This window comes from Astyanax mexicanus, chromosome 12 (assembly GCF_023375975.1).
Source record: "Astyanax mexicanus isolate ESR-SI-001 chromosome 12, AstMex3_surface, whole genome shotgun sequence".
Taxonomy (NCBI): Eukaryota; Metazoa; Chordata; class Actinopteri; order Characiformes; family Acestrorhamphidae; genus Astyanax; species Astyanax mexicanus.
The window spans coordinates 4,805,699-4,823,335 of NC_064419.1; the positions used below are offsets into that span (position 1 = coordinate 4,805,699).

General features: G+C 39.3%; 1 protein-coding gene across 2 annotated transcripts in view; it reads left to right on the top strand.

The window, feature by feature from the left end:
- grm6a (glutamate receptor, metabotropic 6a) overlaps positions 1–17,637 on the top strand; it is a 100,500-nt gene that overhangs the window by 59,332 nt on the left and 23,531 nt on the right. For both annotated transcript variants that reach the window (XM_022670186.2, XM_049485999.1), the window contains exons 3-7: positions 270–486; positions 2,529–2,664; positions 13,183–13,337; positions 13,628–13,768; positions 14,031–14,231. In XM_022670186.2, the coding sequence (XP_022525907.2) occupies positions 270–486; positions 2,529–2,664; positions 13,183–13,337; positions 13,628–13,768; positions 14,031–14,231 (850 nt within the window). The remainder of the gene's footprint in view (positions 1–269; positions 487–2,528; positions 2,665–13,182; positions 13,338–13,627; positions 13,769–14,030; positions 14,232–17,637) is intronic.

Genomic DNA, 17,637 nt, shown 5'->3' on the forward strand with positions numbered 1-17,637 from the left:
GTTTACTTGACCTGCTGAATTAGAAGGAAAACATGGCGACACCCCTGTTCCTTACAAATGTGGCACAAGAATCTTATGCACCGCACCTTATGTATAAAAATATACAAGAAAATAGAAGTTTATTGATACTGCGCGTTTATCAAAAATACAGTAATAGGATTTACAGAAAGTGTGCAATATTTTATTAATGTGTTCATTCAGAATAAGCCTTTTTCTACAGTGTTTGTACATAAAAATGAATAAAATGTCCATACGTCTCCTTTCCTCAGATTCCTCAGATCAGCTACGCCTCCACAGCTCCAGAGCTCAGCGACAACAACCGCTACGACTTCTTCTCTCGTGTGGTTCCTCCAGACTCGTACCAGGCTCAGGCCATGGTGGACATCGTGAAGGCTCTGGGCTGGAACTACGTCTCCACACTGGCCTCTGAGGGCAACTATGGAGAGAGTGGAGTGGACGCCTTCGTCCAGATCTCCCGAGAGGCAGGTACAGTACTATCAGCTGATCTTACAGACCTGATTTACTGAGGGTCTTTCCACCTACATCTATAAATCAATAGAGTGTAAGCTTGCTCCTGTAAGAGCCGCAGTTACGCTGCATTATAAAGCTCAGTGTCATTGCTCTGTTTAAATCTATAAGCTAATTAAGAAACTCTTTATGAGGTCATTAGGCGTGGAGGCAGGGATGCTGGGTTTAGGTAGACGGATGACGGCAAAGCAGATGTTCCACATCTTTCAGTACAGAGCAGGAGATGTCTACTATCACGCAGAGTACCACTGTGATAAGTCTAGACTCTAGACTGTTCTGTCAAGAGTTTAACGAGCCTAATTCACCAGTATTGTTATGAAAATTCATTTTAAAATAGATCTTAAAAAAATTTCTAACAAGAAGTCTACATCAAATTCATGGTGCTTTTAAATCACAGAACTGTTCACACCTCTGCACTTATAATCAAAAGTTAAAAGTACCTCAATTCATTACTCTGTAGGTAGAAGTATAGATACTAGAGTTTAACATTTTAACTCTTTAAGTAAAAGTGTAAAAGTACTGTTTTCAAAACTAGTATAAAAGAAAAGTAATGTAAAGAGAAAAAAAGTCATTAAAAACAAAAGCTTAGGCTGCGCCACAGAGTCCTACATAATGCACTACCCCCTGATTTACTATTTATTAAGCCCTGCAATGTGATTGGCTGAGAGGCATTCTGTGAGTACCGTTATCAGACGGTAATGTGCTCTCCATGTAATACTCCGCCACATACAGGTAACCCAGCAACAATGCAGCGCTTACAAGCCAAACAGCACAGCTACAAACAGAGCAGCAATGGAACTATTTTAACTCGTGGCATGTTTATAACCAAACATATTTTACGTTAATTAACCACACCAAGTGTTATATGCTGAGAAATATACAGTGATATTAGTGAAAAGTTTGGACATACATTCTCATTCAATGTTTTTTTTTTTAATTAATTGTAAATTCATACTGAATACTCGTCCAGACTATGAGGGAACACATAAGGAATCATGTAGTAACCAAAATTAAAAATACTCTGTTTCTGAGGCTGGTAACTCTTGGTCTTCCTTAAAGTATGTTTATTTTTTACTTAGTTGAGTAGTTCTTGCCATAATATAGATAAGAACATTACTCAAATAGAGCTATTCACTCTATACCTGTAACTCTACCTTCACTACTTTACAACGGATGCTTTCAAACACATTTAGAGGCAAGAAATTCAAGTAATTAACTATTGACGAGTTCAGCACAGCTGTTAACTGAAAGCCTGGAATTACAGGTGACTCTACTTCATAAAGCTGACTGAGAAAATCCAGCCAAGATGTGTTTCTTTATAGCTTGGATGTCTTTATTATCAATCTAGATTGCAGAAAAGGTCAAAATAATGAAAGGCCATTGAATTTGCTGTCTCCAAACTTTTATAAACACTTTATATATTTAAAATAAACACTTTTAGCCCTGATAAGGAGCTTTTTTTACAATGAGCTAATGCTCACAGCTACTTTAGCTCAGCTCTGTATGAAAAAAGCAGCTTTAAATACATCCTTTCTTCCAAAAGATCAGGTGTATCAGAAATGATGGAGGCCTGCTGAGCTTAAGGTGCAGCACTTTCTATAGCTATAGCCCAACCTGACCCTTACCTCTGACACCTTATACACGACTCAGCTAATTACAAAGCCTGGGAATGAGGTGTGTAGCTGTACAGCGTACACTGACATGGCTCTCCAGGCCTGGATCAGCTCTGACATTCCTGATCCGTCTCTTCACTCCGGAGACGGAGGAGGCTTCTTTGTGTCTCACCTGAATCAAATTAATTGTCCTATTAATATCCCGCACAGCACTGTACGTCCCAACGTGTCCTAAAAGGTTGTCGAAAAGGAGCATGTCCAAGACAGCTGTGTGCATTTATACCCATCTGCTGTCTCTGAGATCTCTGGGGTCATTAATATAGATTGGAGCGGGTCACCTCCAGAAAGACAAATTTCAGCATGGGTGTCCGTCTTCTTCTGCCGCAGGAGGCCTGTGCATCGCCCAGTCCATAAAGATCCCCCGAGACCCCAAACCCGGAGAGTATGACAAGCTCATTAAGAGATTAATGGAGACCCCCAACGCTCGCGGGGTCATCATCTTCGCCAACGAGGACGACATCAAGTAAGTGAAGCTGGGTGATGGTTACAAAAGTGCTTTAAATCTGACACAGCAGTGCTGCTGGAGTTTTTAAACACTGACACACATTTAGACTCTCCTTTTTACAGTGTCTGCTTCATCTTGTAGATATGGAAATTTGAAGCATTTAGGTGTTTAGGTGGCTCTTATGTACAGAGGTAACTCTTGGTCTTTGTTTCCTGGGGCATTCCTGATTCCTGAAGAGAGCCAGTTTCATCATAGCGTTCTTGATTGTCTTTTCGACTTCACTTGAGGATACTTTTAAATCTCTTGGAACTTCTTTACTTAGTTGAGTAGTTGAGTATTTCTTACCTTAATAAGGATTAGAGCATTACTCAAACAGGTCTATTCACTGTGTGCCTGAACCTCTTTACAACTTTACAGCTGATGCTCTCAAACACATTAAGAGGCAAGAAATTCAAGTAATTAACTCTTGACAAAGTTCAGCACAGCTGTTAACTAAAAAAAGGATCTGATAATGTATTCAGTGTCAGAGGTTTGAATTGCTGTTCAACTTTATGTTAACTTATAATTATCCAAAATGTTCAATTACTGCATGTGACATGGTTTTGTATTGGAGTAGATTAGACACAGCAATGCTGCTGGAGTTTTTAAACACCTCGGTGTAATATTGTAATGTCTTGGTGCCGGATACCACTGGACAACTTTTGTGGAGGTCTTATTGAAGCCCTGTTGTGGGAGCATAAAGAAAGAAGAGTACTCAGTACTAAGCAGGCGATACTAATGTAATGGTTAATGTAGTTTGTGTAAAGTAGTTTGGCATATGGGCTCTTTAAAATCAGTACAGTAATACAGTGTGTTTCACCTAATTCTAAGCAGATTTATGTGTGGATCGTGCCCTTTTTGTAGGCAGTCATTAATGCACGGCGTGTTCAGCGTTCGGAGTCTTTATTGTTCCAGATCACCTGATTGTCTGGAACAGGCTGTGTAGCGGCGATGCTGTAAATACACTCATATTGTAATAAATGTGATGATGTTGCAGCGCTAACAGGGGCGCGAGTGGATTATTATTTTTCCCGGCTGACCTGTGTTCTGATCTGTTAGCGGTAGGCGTGGGTGCGTCAGGGGAGATGCAGAGCAAATGTATGGGGTGGAAAACAAGACCCTGCATATTTGGTTTGGAATCAGAAGAAGCATAATTAGAGCCGAGCCCCTTTGATGTTTTGATAAGCTAATGTGGGCCACGTCAACTTCGACAAGCGTGCAGTTATGTCTGCATGGAAATTAAATTAGGCATCGAGTAGCGAAGCAGAGAGACGAGCAGAGCAGGACGAGGAGGATCCTGATGCACGACCCCAGATCAAATGACCATGACATATTGCTTTTAATGCGACGGTTCAGCGTAACGTAGCAAACAAGTAAACAAAATTCAGCCTTTAAGGTTGATTTTGCTATGTATAGGTTTATGTTTGAGTAACATTAACATTTTTGTTTGATTCTATAAACTTCAGATAACATTTCTCCCAAATTTCAAATACAAATATTGTCATTTAAAGCATTTATTTGCAGAACATGATGCAGAAATGGCGGAAATGACAAAAATAAGATGCAGAGCTTTCTGACCTCAAATAATGCAAAGAAAAGAAAATTTAATATTCATAAAGTTTTAAGAGCTCAGAATGTTTTCAATATTTGGTGGAATAACCCTGGTTTTTAATCACAGTTTTTTTTTCATGCATCTTGGCATCATGTTCTCCTCCACCAGTCTTACACACTGCTTTTGGATAACTTTATGCTGCTTTACTCCTGGTGCAAAAATTCAAGCAGTTCAGTTTGGTGGTTTGATGGCTTGTGATCATCCATCTTCCTCTTGATTTTCAGAGGTTTTCAATTTGGTAAAATTAAAGAAACTCATCATTTAATCATGAGTTTAGCACTTTAGGTCTCTTATTTTTTTTTCCAGAGCTGTATACAGTGGTGTGAAGTTAAACTTTTCCAACTAGTAAATGGCTACATCATAAGCATTTATACTACATTATGTGTTCATCTCAAAGTATGGCGGTACTGACATGTTTTGAAGGCATTATTAGTGTGGGTGTTGTGATAAAACAGGTGTAAATGATCGAAATATCATTTAATGTGAGTTGTGACTTAAATATATGCCTTAAAAATAGTTTGCATTAATATTTTTATTAAGTAATTATTAATACACTTTATTAAGTGCAGGGTTGCACAATATAAGACTTTTACAAACACATTTTTTTAGAATAATTGCAAAATATAATTTATTATTGTGTTGAGGTCAGTAGAACTGCCCATTACCAAGCAGTGTATGTATTGTAATACATTATACATGATATAGCTACCTGCAATACATACCTGTTATACCTACCTGTAATATTTACCTGTTATATTTACCTTGATCATATGTATGTATATAAAAATGTGACTCATTTCATTGGGTAGGCTGTAGGGCCCATGGCTTATTTTAGTGGGGGGTTGCCTTTACCTACCCTAACCCCCCTGTTATGTTCATTTGTCAGGAGCTGCAATTGTGTTAATTATCAATGTTTAGGGCAGTGGTGTTCCTTTCTTCTAACAGGTAATGGTTTAATTAGGATAATTCACTTGTTTTTTATAAAAAATATAAGTTTCAACATTATGATCGAGAGATTGGGAGATTGCTGGTTCAAGTCCCAGTCATGCAGCTTGCCATCAGGTGCCGGAGCCCCGAGAAAGAGCGCAATTGGCCTTGCTTTCTCTGTGGGTGGGTACAGTAGATGGCGCTCTTTCCCCTCATCACTCCTAGAGTGATGTAGATCAGCACAAGCCTGCATCTGTGAGCTGATGTATCAAAACCTAGTCGCTCCTTGTGTTGTGGCATCACTAGTGATGGAGGATATACAGCTCAGTATCAGCAGAATGGGTCAGTCAACTGGATTAACTAAATTGGGGAGAAAAAAATGGATGATGGATTTCTGTCAGAGCACAATCTATATAGAAGACAATTGAGGCAACATGTTCGGTGTGAAGTGACTACAGGGATGGGCGTTTGTAGGCAGTGCATGTAGGAATCGGGTCAATCGTGTAAACACTGTTAGCATTTGTAAATGTATACCACTGCGGCTAGGTGGCTATGAAAGTCAACAGAGGGGGGGGGGGACAGCAAATATGTGAGATATTCATATTATATATTGATTACACTAATTAAGACAAGCTGAGGTTGTTTCATGCTGAAAAAACACTTTTAACTATTTTTCCTAGATCTTCACATTTTAAAAACTTGTAACATGACAGGAGGGTAATTGGGCTTGCATACCTGGGAGACAGACACAATGGTTTAGTCCATGTAAAGGGGGTCGACACGACAAGACAAGACAAGACAAATATATTCACTGTATTTGTGCTGGGAACAGATGACCCCCCCCCCCCCCCCCCCCCTGCATACCTGGGAGACAGACACAATGGTTTAGTCCATGTAAAGGGGGTCGACACGACAAGACAAGACAAGACAAATATATTCACTGTATTTGTGCTGGGAACAGATGACCCCCCCCATATATATATATATATATATATATATATATATATATATATCATTACTGTGGCACCCATGGGTCACTGAGGGTCCAACAATGACAGCTTCTCAAACCTACAACCTTACCATCAATAGCCCAGAACTCAAACCACTCAAAATACTGTCAAACCAAGCTGTCTGACTAGCATTAACCTCATCAAAAACAACATACGCTATGCTAGTCAAGAGCTGCAACCAGCTACACTGCGAGTATACTGCATAATGCTTCCATCTGAATGACCATTTTTTCAACTACAACCTTCTGAAAGCAGCTACCAGCAGAATTTGTCCTTGAGCTGGAATTTGCTCCTTTTGAGCAGGGTGATTTACTTCAGAAAGAATTTTCCAGTAGAGAATTTGGAGCTACAATGCTGATCAGGTAGCGATTACGTCCTGTATATATAGTGGAATATCAGCCTGCATGTATATCAGACATGTTTATGGATTGTGTGGACTGTGTCCTCGTTAAAGCTGCTTGTCCTTATTAAAAATGAAGAAGGTGCAGCAGAAGTTCTGACATTTCTGGAATGTTGCAAGATGAGCGTGATTTGTGCAATGCTGTTGCGGAGGGGTTTGACCCGACCTGCTGCGCACGCTGTATCTGCCTGTGAAATGTCAGTCTGGGGAGGGCCGGGGTGTGAAGGCTGTCTGCGTGCTCGGCCTTCCTGATTTTATCTCCGGCTTTCGCTGACCTTTCGCTATTCCGCTGTTAGGCTCTGATATTTAAGACAGGTACTGTGGCTCTCTCATCTTGACAGCACCTTGTTCGTAGACTTGACAGCCTCAATGGCAGCAGGAGTAAGGGATGAAAAGCCCCAAGTGGAGATGGAGAGATGTAAAACATTTGCCTTTGGCGGCGGCGCTCGGGAGTGACAGACTGTCGAGTTTGTGGTTCAGGGTCAAATTATTCCAAGCCTTAATCAGGATCTGCTGAAACGAGACTTTGTTGTGTAATAAGCTGCTGTAAAATTACATTTTTTTTTTCATATTGAGACATATTTTATTTAATTCATATTGTGTCACTAAACCAGGGGTGTCCAAACTTTTTTGTTGGGGGCCAGAAGGAGAAATATATTTAAAGTCACGGGCCACAGACTCTGTAATAAAACAAATAATGAAATATACCACTTTAAATAATACTTTTTTCCTGATTATTTCATTTACACACCATTTTACTTGACTTACTATCTTTATCTTTGACAGTGTTGTGTAAACTAAGATTTTTCAAACTGATGTTTAATTTCATGATGTCTCTTAATATAAAACTCCTTCATTACGGCAACTTTTAGACTCTTTGGCCCGTTTTTCTGTGCTAGAAATGCGCACCCTCTCCGCTTTTAGACTCTTTGGCCCATTTTTCTGCGCTAGAAATGCACACCCTCTCCACTTTTAGACTCTTTTGCCCGTTTTTCTGTGCTAGAAATGCGCACCCTCTCTGCTTTTAGAATCTTTGGCCCCTTTTTTCTGCACTAGAAATGCACACTCTCTCCGCTTTTAGACTCTTTGGTCCGTTTCTGACACCTAGCGTTCAAACTTTGAATCTCACATTATAAAAACCTGCTTAACAGCGGGTCCACTTTCACTCTATTTCTAAAATACTCCGGCGTGCCGTAGTTTGGACATCCCTGCACTAAACCCTTGAACTTGTCCTAAGAACTTGTTTCCATATGTCTTGGAGAGTACACTGTCTTGGTGTTTACAATGTTCACCTATCAGTGCTGGGGTCTTGGGTTCAAGTCCCTATCTGAGTGGAGTTTCCATGTTCTCGCCATGTCTGGAGTCCAAAAATAATGTAATCAGTGTAATCAGATTTTAATTGGTTACTCTAAATATCCAGGCAAGCTAAGGATGTTAAAGACTGTTCTTGGGTTTATATGAATCATTATCATATCATTTAAATAAAGATTAACCCATTTCAGACATTTATTTTTAAACCCTAGTTCACAGCTAGCTACCTAACCTAATTAACACTGTAAAAAAAAAAGAAGTTACTAAATCCCAGACAAAGGGGGCACTCCCAGAGCATTATGGGAGCACGCTACTGTACATTATACTTTAGAATTACTGTGATATATAACAGTACTTCTCTGTTTTTGACAGGTAGAAAATTTCCTTAAAATTGCAAAAGAAAGAAACTGTTAAAAACAAGTAACACATGGGCGCTGAGAGTGGTCCAACAGGCTAAGCGCTGCCATTATGATCGAGAGATTGGGAGATTGCTGGTTCAAGTCCCAGTCATGCAGCTTGCCATCAGGTGCCGGAGCCCCGAGAAAGAGCGCAATTGGCCTTGCTTTCTCTGTGGGTGGGTACAGTACAGTAGATGGCGCTCTTTCCCCTCATCACTCCTAGAGTGATGTAGATCAGCACAAGCCTGCATCTGTGAGCTGATGTATCAAAACCTAGTCGCTCCTTGTGTTGTGGCATCACTAGTGATGGAGGATATACAGCTCAGTATCAGCAGAATGGGTCAGTCAACTGGATTAACTAAATTGGGGAGAAAAAAATGGATGATGGATTTCTGTCAGAGCACAATCTATATAGAAGACAATTGAGGCAACATGTTCGGTGTGAAGTGACTACAGTGATGGGCGTTTGTAGGCAGTGCATGTAGGAATCGGGTCAATCGTGTAAACACTGTTAGCATTTGTAAATGTATATCACTGCGGCTAGGTGGCTGTGAAAGTCAACAGACCTTTCAATCCACATTAGCATATGTTGACTGGCAAACAAGCAACAGAGAAAGAGCTTTATTTACTAACACACTCCGCCCACGGCTCAGACCGCCAGCCAGCTGAAATTACATCCACCAGAACAATATAGCTGAAAGCACAGATTAACAAAATAAGCCTCTTTATCTTTACCCCTGAACGTATCCTCACTGAAAACAAAACAGCTTAGAGCAGCCGGGTTCACGCTGGCCTGATGCTCGTTTAGCTGGATGCCCAGAACACCAGTCACCAGAACATCCAAGACGATATGCCCATGTGTAGATTACAGTAGATACCTGTATTGGTGGCCAGCTGGCAACCTGCGGCATTTTTACAGCTGTAGTTGGTTTCTATGGTCCGGATCAGTTGATGAGTTTGTTTACTTGGAGTGTTTTCTCCCTCTGTTTGGTTTGGTTTCACACAGGCATAAATCTGAACACACCAAAATGCACACCAATAAACCACACAAGCATGATGTCTCCTTTAATTGGTCAGAGCTGTCTGGTGTTCAAGCATGTACAGTATATCTGTGCAGTGAATTCTGCACATACTGTGCGTGTAAACAGCATGGAGCAGCAGAGACAGTATTTGTTCCTAGCTGTGGTAATTGTGTTGAGGCATTAACATTAACAGCACTAGTTTAAAGTGGTAAAAAATGCCAAATTTCAAAGCAAAAACTGACATTAAATCAATGCGAAATTCCAACATTTAACACAATTTAGAAATCCCAGTGTGATGCATTTTTTACTTAAAAAAAAAAAAAAAGTTCACAGGAAAAGAGAATGTATATGCAGCTCTGGAAAAAAAAGCGATCACTTAATAAAGAGTTTATTTGATTTTGCCAAATTGAAAATCTCTAGAATAAAATCAAGAGGAAGATGGATGATCACAAGCCATCAAACCACCAAACTGAACTGCTTGAAGTTTTGTACCAGGAGTCTAAAGCATAAAGTTATCCAAAAGCAGTGTGTAAGACTGGTGGAGGAGAACATGTCAAGATGCATGAAAACTGTGATTAAAACAAGGGTTATTTCACCAAATATTGATTTCTGAACTCTGCATCTTCTTTTTTTTCAGCCATTTCTCATTTTCTGCAAATAAATGCTCTAAATGACAATATTTTTATTCAGAATTTGGGAGAAATGTTGTCAGTAGTTTACAGAATAAAACAAGAATGTTCATTTTACTTAAACAAATACCTACAAGTAGCAAAATCAGAAAAATTGATTGTGCTCTCTTAATATTTCCAGAGCTGTATGGTCACCCTATCAATGATGCCAGTTTCCATTTTGCAGTTATATGTTTTATTGTGCTGTGGTATATTCACACAGTGGTGTTAAATAATAGAAAAGTTTATACGACAGATGGTGTGCCGCAATTGTTGGAAAGCCTCTGGCTTCGCGGCACTAAAAGCGGGCCTGTTCCTTGAAGGGATTCCTAATTGAGTCTTTAATTTGTGTGGCATGTTGCTAACAGCCTTTCCAACTGGCTGCCATGACAAACATGTGCTGCAGTGTTCCTCTTATTAAAGGCTTAGACTTATATAAAGACGCTGCGCACTGGAGTGAACAGGTACACCATATGTACAAATGCTGGTGGACACGCCTTTTAATGAATTTATTCTGCTACATTAGTAGACTTGACCATATAGACTCTCTGGAGCAGAAGCAGATAAACATGAACATGAAACATGAATCTGTTGCCACCAGAGACTGTAAAAAAGATGGACACCGTGTTGCTGTTCCCATTCATTCAATGAAAATGAAGCCAAAATCTTCCGCCATGTTGGTGATCCTGAAACCAGAGTCTGCGCAGTAGAGACCAGAGGAGGGAGAAAGACTGTGGAAAGCAGCCTACTCATTTAAATAACCCCACCCCTGAGAGCTGCCTCGAGGTCACAGGCTGCAGAGCAGAGTGGAGCGGAGCAGAGCTGACAGTCTGTTATTGGTCCCACCCATAATCTTGCGAGATCTCGTGCCATGTCATCTCGATGGTTCAGTGTAAGGTGGCTAGAATTAAAGGTTTAATTGATAAAATCAACCGTGTTTAATATTATCGTAAGTCTTGAGACTCGGCTAACGCAAATAGCGACGAGAACATTGTCAACAACCAATAGGAGAGCTACAGGAAGGGTTCCTGAACAAATCACTGCACACAAAGGTTGCTGTGGCCAAAAGGTGCTTCTGTTCTGTTTCTGCTCTACTTTTAAACAGCTTTTCTTCCTGTTAAACTCCACCAGCAGCATGATGGGAAATAATCTCAGAAAGAATCTAGTTGCAGTATTGCGAATAATCTTGTATTGTATTGCAAAATCTTGTCACTAGTCTTAAGTAAGTAAAAAGTGTGTAACTTGTTTTTAGATGTGAGAGGTTGTCAGACTTTAGTCTATTGAAAAAAGTATTTTCAGAGTCTTTTTGAAGTCGACTAGTGCGTGGTTAGTATAAGAAAACAAGAAAGTACAGAACAACCGTGATAAGAAAAGAAGCACAAAAAGCCAACAGCCATTAAATCACAAAGCACATATAAAAAAAAACCTGACAAGGAACACCGAAACAATTGGGGCTCTATATATACAGGAAGACTGGGAACACCTGGGGAAGGTAACAAGGGGGTGGAGTAACAAACAAGACAGGTGGGAACAATGACACAGCGGAGCTAGGGCACAGACTGGACAATAACCAAACAGGGCCATGTGATAAAATAGTTCACGGCTAGGAAAAAAACAAACAGTACAAATAAAATTTCAGAAGAAGCATAAGAATAAGAGCATGTTTTCCAACACTTTTGTCCATATAGTGGATAGTTTCTTACACAGGTACTTTAAGCCGTTTCAGATAAGACGTAATTATCTAAGACTGTAAGGCACTGATTCTCTGGAGTTTTGAGCAGTCAGATTAGAATTGACTGATTTTCAGCTGTTTCTGCTCAGGCGAATAATTTGAGTTAAATCAATACAGCACTTGTTAGCGAGACTGGACACTGTGGCCTTCTGCGGAATTTGTAAAAGCACTATTTGCACAAGTGTATATAAATTTAAATGGCATTTACTCAGTGATACATGTTCCCCCGGAGATACATGTCCTGGATACCACCATATTTGCTTAATATTTTTTGTTTCAGCATGAAAAATTGAGTAAATGGAATAAGATATAAATGCACTGTAACACATATCTATAGTTTTCAGAGCATTACTATCTACTGTATAATGTATAATACTTTACACATGTGATGGCATGGACCTTTATTACACAGTATGTTACTTTAAATCTGCAAAGCATCATGGTTGTGGAGGGTGAATTCTATAGTACACACATTTCTTCTGTGAATCACTTTATGGTAAATTTATCAGAGATTTTTTAGCAGTTTAAGCAAGAAGCTAACTTTGCTTATGGTGCATTTTCCATTATTTTAAACTAAAATACTAGTTTTTTTTATATGTATGCAGATGGAATCTACATAAGCTACAGCTATATACAGCTACAGCAAGTCAGACAATATGTAGCTAAAAAATTACAGAGAAAGGAATCAAGTCTTTTATCTAGTTATGCATCTGCATATTTGCATAGTAACGAAGTTGAACTACCTGTACTTCACTACTGTACTTAAGTACCATAATACTGTATCTGTCTCTACTCAAGTTTTTTTTTGCTACTTCCACTTGTACTTCCTATCTTATCTTCAATAAGATTTTCAGTAGTTTAACTTTAAGTTTTACTCTGACATTTTTTTTTTATGTGCTGCATCTTTACTCAAAACTTCAGCAGAGTGTATTATTAATTAACTTCTAAATGCCATTGATAGACCTAGAGTTCATATTTCTGTGTACATTTATGTTTAGGCCTAAATAGCAGTGTTGAGCAGTATTCAGTCTCAAGTAATTAATGGCTAAGGCTACTGCCCATTCTTAAATACATCAATATTTCAGTTTAACATTAAACAGAGTTTATATCTAATCAGGATTAATCGGTTCAACTCCAGCTGAAAAGCTCTGTTTATAATGTTTTATTTTAACCAGCAAATCAGTAAAACCAGAGTGAAACTAAACAGGAGTGACCCAAAATTCAGCCCAGCCTGAGTTCACCTGAGTTTAGTTTAGAATTCAATTAAATTAAAACACTTAACTCAATATTAATTCATTCAGCATTTATTTAAATAACAATCAACCAGTTTGTTTGCAAATTTAAGGCTCAGATTCAGATCACCATTTTATTTGTAACCTATTTGTTCTCAGCTTTATCTTGTATCTCTCCGGTGCAGGCAGGTGCTGGAGGCGGCTAAAAGAGCTAACCTAACCGGCCACTTCAAGTTTGTGGGGTCGGACAGCTGGGGGGCCAAGAGCACTCCGATCCTGGACCATGAGGACGTGGCAGAGGGGGCGGTGACTATTCTCCCCAAAAGAGCATCTATTGAAGGTAAGGATATGCAGGCGAAACTGACTGCTAATCAAAGGGGGAAGTGAAAGCAGCTTTAATACACATGGATGGAACAGGAAACACCTGGGGATAGGTAACAAGGGGGCGGAGTTCCACTGAAGGTGGAGACAAAGGGAAGGAGACAAAAAGTAAACAATGGACCACATGCTGGGGAGTTAGTAGATTGGCTGTAGATCGTTAAATTGTAAAATATGCTTAATAATAATCGTTCTCTCTTTCTTTTGTTCTGACTCAGCGCTGGTGGTCCTCTGTCTCTTTTTTTCACGCAGGATTTGATCAATACTTCATGTCCCGCTCTCTGGAGAACAACCGGCGGAATATCTGGTTTGCTGAGTTCTGGGAAGACGACTTCAGGTGCAAATTGACGCGTCCGGGCATCAAGCTCGACCCCGAGAAGAAGAAATGCACAGGTGAGGCTGGCTGATAAGTCAGAGTGAGAGAAAGGGAGAGAGAAAGAGACAGAGAGAGAGAGAGAGGGGGGGAATAGAGCAGGTATTGAGAGGAGCTCTATCTTAAAGTGCACCATTTGATGCTTATGACAGGGACCGGTGACTTCAAAGGCCTTTAATTCTCTCTTTGTCTTTCTTTTCAGAGCCATCCTCAACTGCTCTTTTTTTTCTGAATTTCTATCTCTTTCCTCCCTCTTTGTCTCTCTGTCCTTCTCTCTCTCAGGTAATGAGCGGATAGGTAGAGATACTCCGTACGAGCAGGAGGGGAAGGTGCAGTTTGTGATCGACGCTGTGTACGCCATGGCTCACGCTTTGCACAACATGCACCAGGACCTGTGCCCGGGGGCGATAGGTGTCTGTGATAAAATGGACCCGGTGGAGGGGAGATTACTGCTCAGCTACATCCGCTCTGTCAACTTCAATGGTGAGTCAAGATCTGGATCATAACCAGAAGGACCATACTCATGTACACACACATACACACATACACACACCGGCGGAGACATGCTGATGTGCACCAGGATAATGTGCACTGTGATTAAATCTAATTTTACGTACCTCACCTTTTCTCCAAATGATGTCATGTTAGAGTCGGATTTTTTTTTGTATCTAGGGGTCTAAAAAAAATATTTGTTATGTATTGTGTTTTGATATCATGGTTTGGAGCAGCTGTGGCTTAGTAGAGTCCTGGGTTCAAGTCCCTATCTGGGTGGAGTTCCCAACTGAACAAATGTTGGCATGTAGTTTTCACAGTGTGGTTTTTAGGGTGTAAGTGTACATACCTTTCAAAGTTGTGCATCATTCTGTATTTGGTAAAATGCCAAATTTAGGAACTTTTATTTCAGTCTTCAGCATTCAAGATGTTACATTAACAATCTATTACAACACCAGCTCTTCAAACTGTATTTTACACAGCACAAGCTATATACAGTAAAATATAACATCTTTCTGTTGGTTTCCTAGTGGGCATCCCAGGATGGATGGATGGATGGATGGATGGATGGATGGATGGATGGATAGATAGAGAGATAGATAGATAGATAGATAGATAGATAGATAGATAGATAGATAGATAGATGGATAGATGGATAGATAGATAGATAGATAGATGGATAGATAGATAGATAGATGGATAGATGGATAGATGGATAGATAGATAGATAGATAGATGGATAGATAGATAGATAGATAGATAGATAGATAGATAGATAGATAGATAGATAGATGGATAGATGGATAGATAGATAGATAGATAGATAGATAGATAGATAGATAGATAGATAGATAGATGGATAGATAGATAGATAGATAGATGGATAGATAGATAGATAGATAGATAGATAGATGGATAGATGGATAGATGGATAGATGGATAGATAGATAGATAGATAGATAGATGGATAGATGGATAGATAGATAGATAGATAGATAGATAGATAGATGGATAGATGGATAGATAGATAGATAGATAGATAGATAGATAGATAGATAGATAGATAGATAGATAGATAGATAGATAGATGGATAGATAGATAGATAGATAGATAGATAGATAGATAGATAGATAGATAGATAGATGGATGGATGGATGGATAGATAGATAGATAGATAGATAGATAGATAGATAGATAGATAGATGGATAGATAGATAGATAGATAGATAGATAGATAGATAGATAGATAGATAGATAGATAGATCAACTTTACATCAAAAGTTTGCACAAAACTGTTATTAAACACCCAGTTTTACCTACAAAAGTGGCTTAAGTCAGTGACTTTAACTAGTCCTCGTTCAACTAGTCCATATACTCATCAGTCTGCTTTTAAACCCACTACTTTGAATGAAATAATTAAATTAATCTAACACAATTTATTATCAACAATGACTGTATTGGTGCACTTTTTTTTACCCCTTTTATTTTAGGGATATCCTATTGTTGCCTAAAGTAAATAATAGTTACTTTCGGGAGCATAAAACAAAAGAATAAAGGGTACCACTTCAAAATAAGACTACCTTTATAGAGGGTTTATAAATGATTTACAATTCGTTTATTAATGGTTACTAATTAGGTTGTAAATGCCTTAAAAATCATTAATAATCAGTTATAACACATACGTACAGTAGATTGGGCAACAATGACCTGTTGTTTGCCAAATAGTAAACTATATTACACAGCCGTCTATATTGTTGCCCGTTTCTACATATGTGTTATAACTGATTATTAATGATTTTTAAGGCATTTACAACCTAATTAGTAAGCATTAATAAACTAATTATAAACCATTTATGAACCCTTTATAAAGGTATTCTTATTTTAAAGTGGTACCGGATAAAGTTTTAGAAAAACTCTGGACGCTACAGCCTGTAGTTTAGCTTGCAGACGGTAAGTTGTTGTGAGCAACACGGAAAACCTGTAGTGAACTTTTAGTGGTGTGTGTATTCTCCTTTCAATTAGATAAAATGATATTTTTGCGACACAAATAAAAATGGGTTCTGGGTAAACTAATATTTTGGGCCCTATTTTAGCAATCTATAGGCGAGACATCCATTACGGATCATGCAGCTGGAATTCTGATGTGTCAATGTGTCTTTATGTTAAAGGTGATGTCTGAAAGTTTTGGGATTTAGGACCCTGTCTGGTGAGAATGGGTAATTGCACCGAGCATGCGGAAGAATCATTTTAAACTGGGCGGGTGTGATGCGGTCTCCTTTCAGAGCAGACAAAGGTTATGTTCAGTCAGCGAGAGAGAGAGATGAGCTACAAAGCTTTCTGAGTTTTCCCTTCTGAAGTCTCCATTGCTCCACTAGCCACTCGCGTTCAGTAAAAATGAGCCGGATCCTCTTTTAGAGGCTGTATGTGTGACGTAAATACGTAAAGACGCGTGACGTGGCCAAAATGAAGAACTCCAGCGAAAAGCGACCAGAACCCCCAGTTTTTAGAATGAATATATTATTAGGTTTAGCGGGGATGGTCGTTTCAGCACACTGGTACCATTAAACACCAATATTTGGTTTCTTCTCCACTTAGAAATGCTTCTGCTTTCAGTTTTAAAACAAAATAATACAGACTGCCACTTTACATATGGAGAGGGGGGTCCAAACAAACAATTATGCACTGAGGTTGGTCATAATGGTACACCAACTATTGGTACCCTTTGCTAGTCAAGAGCTTATCTGGTCAACCAAGGCTCTTGTTGCAGCAGAATGATTTGACCCAGATTTTACAGAAAGCACAAGACACAATATAAATATATAAACGACTCTATAAATTCAGAGGCGTATCACATGTTGGCTGCACCAGCCCCATTATTCCACAGCAAAACTGAACACAGTAAACACATTCAGGCAACAAGCCGATCTTTAGAGATGAACTACATTTTTTCCTGCTGAACTTCTTCCTTTATTAATCAGTGTGTTACACTGCTGTTATCACTGTTCAGCAGACTCTCTGTATCTCTAAAGCACAGCCTGTGAGACTCAGAGAGAGCAGAGGAGCTGGAAGCTGAAGATGAGAACTTACAGATGATGATGACGAAGATGATGATGATGATGATGATTCATTGTTGTTCGAGCTTTTAGAAGCCAAGCAAGTTTGAGGCGTGTGCACAGAGGCAGCCGTAGGTTAGCAGGTTGTTGAAGCGTGTTGTGTATCAGTTCCCCCGTCCTGCCCCACAGGGACTCTTCATTTGTGTGCACAACTCTGGCAAATAGAGGGCAGGAGTGTACTCCACCAACCAGAGCATATCTCGCTTTCCCTCTCTCTCTCTCTCTCTCTCGCTCTATCTCTCTCTATCTCTCTCTCTGTTCTGGTTTCTTAAATTCTTAAATT